The following is a 6,000-nucleotide window of genomic DNA, read 5'->3' as shown; positions in this document are numbered from 1 at the left end:
AGAGGACATGCAGAAGCATACAGGTCCTAAAATCCTACCATTTGAGAATTTGGGTCTTATAGGCAAAAATAATAGAATCCACTAGAATTGTGGTGTGCGTGTGTGTACACACATCTATATATATATAGACATACATATACACTCGACATAAATACAAATATGACATGAATTTTATGTATCATCTATAACAACATGTTATTTATATATAAAGTCATTAGAGAGTTGTTAGAAACAACTAAAAATCACAGTTGAATTTAGTTAAATATTTGTAATTAGCTCATACAAATATTATGCCCCTGCAAATATTAATACCCCCCCAAACTGATGTTGGGAGGCCTGTTATAACTTTCTTTTAACCATTATTTTTATTTCTGTGTAATTGTATCAGAGCCATGATTTGTCACTGTCTTTTCTTTTTAAATTAACAGTTGTTTTTCCAACTCCTGAGTGAATAATCCTTAATTAAATAGATCAGGATTATTAATTTACTTTCACTGTTTTCTGAATCAAAGTTGGAATGTGAAATCCTTTTGTGTTGTAATTGCGCAGCAGGATCCACTGATAACGCGCTAATGCATTTAGGACTTGGAATTCTTGAAGGGCTTATTACTGAATTCTCACACTAGTTTCTCAACTTTCTTTGGAAAGAAGCAGCACCAATACCTATCTTGAATGGTCAGATAGAAAAAACAATTGGTTTAGTCATGAACATGGAGTTCTTATGTGGACATATGCAAATGAATCACCTTCCTAAGGATGATAATTTGTGGAAACACTTGACCAGCATAATTGCTTGGAGAAATGTGGCCATCACAAATGTCTTCAGGGCTAATGTGTTCAGGGTTAATATCAGAAAACATGAAACTACATTAGAAATTGGCATTAGAAATCCTAACGCAAGGCATTATGTAAGAATATAGTTGTTGTAGCCAAATAATCAGACAATAATACATTCCAACTTTTTAAACAAAAGCCCAAACTCTCAATGATCTATGATAATGCTCTATGATAGCTGTCTATCATAGTTAGACATTGCTTCTTACCATATGCTATGCAGTCGTCAGTGTGTATGTGATGAAATTTCCTAATGCCTTACTTTGTGTGAATTTTCCCCCACAAATTGGATTAAAGATGACTCAAAGTCACACCTATTTTTGAACTTAGGATGTTCCAGTCATTTCCTGTTGACGGGAATCTGATGAATATGTCATCGCTGTTGTCACCAACCCTCTGCTTAGAGAAGTTCATTAGCTGTGGGCTTTCCTGAGTTTGTTCTGTAATGGGTATTGATCTGGGATTGGTGTCCCCTCTCTGGCTATAGCAAAGTCTTGGTCCCATCCATTCCCTTCTCTACTTTCTACCCTTAAGTGATAGATCTATGTGATAAATACTGCAGCTTTTCACATATATGACTTTACAGAGATGAAATGAAAGTATATATGTGGGGTGTATTATTTGTTTGTTTTTGTTTTTGTAGTACTATGGATTGAATCCAGGGCCTCACACATGCTAGGCGAGCACTCTACCACTAAACTACATCCCCAGCCCTGAAGCGTATCAAATGAATAATAAAGAAATGAAATAATGTCACATGCTCAAATTCAATATAAGGATCATAGAACATTTCTGTTCCCAATTGTTAAGGTCTATTTTGTTCATCATCCAAACTCTTTTGTTTTAAACAATGCTTTAGGTTTTTCCAAAAGAGAAATTAAGGTCCAGATGTACTGCTGAAAATTGCTGCTATAGGCATTTTGGACTAATATTTTCTTGGGGGAAAATAAGATCATTCTCTCGAGTCTTCTTGGGGCATTGTGTGAGGTGTCTCGGTATGTGTGGGTTCCAAATAGTCCAAGTAGACAGAATAACCTGTTTCCACTCACCACTTACTCTCTCTGAAAGGAGCCAAGCAGTCAGACTGTCATTAGCTGAGCTTTCTCCAGTCAACAGAGAAAAACACCTCCTAAAAGGACCGGATCCAAGACCCCGGTTAAGCCTCTTCTAGATTGTTCCAAATGAACCACATATAAAACAGCCGCAGGGGAAAGGGTCTAACAAATCACGCACTGGGCTTTTCTAACTGACACTTTTCCATCATTGTGGGAAAAATTACAAGATGTGTTTTCTTTTTTTGGCACTCAGATGAGTATAGGATCAAACCAGTGGAAGAGGTCAAATACATGAAAAATGGGGCAGAAGAGGAGCAGAAAATAGCAGCCAGGAACCAAGAAAACTTGGTAAGAATCGAATTTCTCCTTTGACAATGAATTTTGGTGATACCATTGTAATAGGATCCACACTGCATGTTTCAGCTGCAACTCACACACTGGCTCTGGGTTTCTTGAAAGTGCTGTGGTTATTTATAGCCTGCCTGGAAGCTGCACCATTACTCCTGTATCCTGTTTGTCTGAATAAACCCTTCTTTAATCTTGATGGGAGTGCACCCCGGAAAATGCAGTGCACTTATTCATGTTTTAAAGTTCTAAATTTAAAGGTGGGGGGGGATGGTGCAGGATTGAGATTTATGGGAGGAGGTTTGGTTCACTTGGGGCTTTTTCTACCCCTCCCCCCTTTTTAACTCTTATCCAGGTCAAGGTGAATGGTAAAGTTTCCGTATTCTGAGCGTGTAATGCCATTGATAAAGTTGCCTTTCAAGGGAAAATAATGTACTTCTAGGGGGGGTCTCCACCCAGGGTCAGTGCCCCCCACTCACAGTGTTAAAGGTATGTGGGTTTTGAGTTAGTTAGCAGGAAATGGTAATGATAGGAAATAGGAAGTTAGGAACTTTTTTTTTTCCATATGAATCAATATATACCTTAATATTCCATCTCTATAAAAATATTTAGCTGACTGTCTTATTAGATGATTTCTTAAAAGAGGTTACAAATAACTGAGAATCTACATTTATTCAGTTGTATTGGTGCCAAACAGCTTTTTATGTATATTTTATTCTTGAATTGTTTCCTTTCATGATTGAGTGAACGTATTTTTAAGAAGCCTGCAATATCGTAAAGTATTTCCACTTCACTTGAACTCCTCTTTCTATTATGTGCAGTTTTCATCTTTTGATTTCTGTTATAGCAGAGGGAGTTGGCCAGATAGTAACCAATGCACAATGATTGTTTAAGGTTATCATTTTCCTTGATATTCTAGTGAATATTAGAGGCTATTTGTTTTATCTTTATTCTCTTCTGAATGCATGAGCTATAGCATGAGAACTAAAGTATCAACAAGTAAATATTAGATCTTTTTTTTTTTTTGCTCTGGGGATTGAACCCAGGGGCACTGAGTCACATCCCTAGCCCTTTTTTGTATTTTATTTAGAAACAGGGTCTCACTGAGTTGCTAAGTGCCTCGATAAGTTGCTGAGGCTGGTTTTGAACTCTTGATCCACTTGCCTCAGCCTCTAGAGTCACTGGGATTACAGGTGTGCGCCACCACGCCCGGCTTGAATATTAGATCTTTTTTAAAAGTGAAAACACTCTCGATAATAAAATGTTGATTCATAAATGTGATTTGGATCGTGTGTGTGTGTGTGTGTGTGAGAGAGAGATTTTGATCTTAAAGTATCACTTAGTGACAGAGATTCATGCCTACAATGAGGATATATTTTACTATCAACATTAAAACCCAGGGAAAGGTAACAGTAACTAAATAGTAGAAATTATTATTATCAGACTTTATTTTTTAAACTGGAGGTAGAACCCAGGGTTACTTTACCACTAAGCTACATCCCAGTCCTTTTTATTTTATTATATATTTTTTAAATTTTGAAACAATTTCTTGCTAAATTGTTGAAAGTATTGCTAAGTTGCTGAGGCTGGCCTCAAACTTGTGGTTCTCCTGCCTCAGCCTCCCAAGTTGCTGGGATTATAGGCGTGCACCACCATACATAACTGGCCTGGGTCACTCTTACTTATCGTTGAAACCACAGGCTAATAAGTATCACTTCTGAGAGAAACCTCTAGACCTCACTAGCTATGCTAGTTCTCCTTTAGTCTCCCTGACTATATTTGTGTTTTCCTCTACAGTACTCAACACAGCTGTTTTGGAATACCTCTGAGTAATTTGCTTAATGTATATTCCTCTTTTAGAACGTAAGCTCATGAGGGTAAAACTGTTTCATTTTGGTTTATAGTTAAATGTCCAGCACCTAACAGTGTGTAGCACCTAGTTGTTACTTCATAGTTGCCTAAGACCTCCAGTCACTTTGGCCCTGTGACCACTGTTTCTGTGGCTGGAGGAGATTATGCTGGTTGTCTGAGACTAATGATGAATCATTTATATGTCAATCATTTATGCACTCTCAATTCCAAGATTTGCATTTGTTCCAATTTTCATCACTGCTTAACATCCATATATTATATTTTGCTTCTCTGAGACTTTAATTCCTTCTTAAGGAAGGTGGTCTGAAATAGTAGCACTGGCTTTGAAGATTATACATACATAGATCTCAATATGGACCGTAGCTTTGCCATGGTTTATAATTTTGGCCAGATATCTAAAACTTCTCAACTTCAAGTTCCACATCTGGAACCTGGGAGATAACACAATTATTAAAAGTATTAGAAGAAAATGTGGAAGATTATGTTTAACATCTTAGCAAAGGGAAGTTTCACCAAACAAGACAGAGAACACAAAAGCTGTCGAGAAAACACTTTTTCTTTTGTGACATCAAACTGGAGACTTTTGTAAAATAGGATGACTGCAAAAAGTAGTTAATTGGTAGGTAAGAGCCTGGAAGAAAATATTTACAATGGCTGTAAGGCAGTGAATTAATATCTGAGACTTTGAAGTACACTTGTAAATAATTAGGAAAAAGGCAATCCATTAGAAAAATGGGTGAATGAGCAGTTGATTCACAGTAGAAAATGTGGAGGATAGCATATGAAAACACATCTTCATCACTAGTACAGTGCCTTGTCCCCCATACTGGGGACTGAACCCGGGGCACTTAACCACTGAGCCACATCCCCATCCCTTTTTATTTATTTTGAGACTGGGTCTTGCTAAGTTGCTTGGGACCTCTCTAAGTTGCTGAGGCTGGCTTTGAACTTGTGATATTCCTGCCTCAGGCATATGCTACCATGCCCAGCTCTTTTATTTTTTTCTTCATACTTGGAATTGAAGCCAGGGTTGCTTTACCACTGAGCTACATCCCTAGTCCTTTTTAGTTTTTATTTTGAGACAAGATCTTGCTAAGGTGCTTGGGACCTCACTAATTTGTTGAAGCTGCCCTCAAACTTGGGATCCTCCTGTCGCAGCCTTTACGGGTGTGCACCGCCATGCATCTTTCTCTGAAGATACAAACCCCTGCCCAAGCCATGCTCAACTGGACGGCTGGGGGGCTGCTCTCAGGAACACCTCGCTGCTCTTGTTCCCACAGTTAATTTTGTGTTTTCCAAGAACTGATGTGCTGGTTCCCAAATCCGTTTCTACTGGTTGAATGTCATTGTAATTATGTAATTTAGTTAAATATATGCAAACCAATGAAACACAAGTGTGGAAAGAGCTGTTTCAGTGAAAATTAAATTGAATGCTTTGGAAAGTCTTGATGAAGGCAAGTTACTAAAAGCTTCCTGTTAAATTAGATTAAACTCGGACTATTTCACAAGGTCTTTACATTCTCACTTCACTTAAGAAACCAAACTAGGGACTCTCGGATGTGCATTATGGCTATGGCTAATGTGAAGCCCAATGTGGAGTGGTTCTTTACTGAAAGGAGAAACCTGGTTCCTATATCAAGAGATTAGATAAGAAATGCACATCTGTGTATTTTTAAATAAAATATGTTGCATGTGCTTGTATCTTTTTTTGTGTTACCCATCTTTAACTCACTGTCTTGTTTAATTGTGTGGGTGGTGTTACCTAATACAACTTTAATGGTAATCAGGGAAATGAAAATTAATACACAATCCCATTCTTCACCCATTAGATTGGCAATGACTTGACATTTGATGATATCAAATTTTGGCATGGTTATAGGAAAATATGTATTTG

The 6,000-nt window shown here is 37.5% G+C and overlaps 1 protein-coding gene across 1 annotated transcript in view; it reads left to right on the top strand.

Moving 5' to 3' along the window:
- The first annotated feature begins 2,121 nt into the window (after positions 1–2,121).
- Positions 2,122–6,000, top strand: part of CUNH1orf21 (chromosome unknown C1orf21 homolog) — a 96,354-nt gene continuing 92,475 nt past the window's right edge. The window contains exon 1 of the mRNA XM_046462682.2: positions 2,122–2,237. Coding sequence (XP_046318638.1) covers positions 2,181–2,237 — 57 coding nt within the window. The 5' untranslated portion in view covers positions 2,122–2,180. The remainder of the gene's footprint in view (positions 2,238–6,000) is intronic.

This window comes from Marmota monax, unplaced genomic scaffold (genome assembly GCF_021218885.2).
Source record: "Marmota monax isolate L192 unplaced genomic scaffold, Marmota_monax_Labrador192_F-V1.1 WCK01_AAM20220418_F8-fsc00250, whole genome shotgun sequence".
NCBI classification, from domain to species: domain Eukaryota; kingdom Metazoa; phylum Chordata; class Mammalia; order Rodentia; family Sciuridae; genus Marmota; species Marmota monax.
The sequence above is the reverse complement of the archived record's forward strand: the minus strand, read 5'-3'. Positions and strand labels throughout refer to the sequence as shown.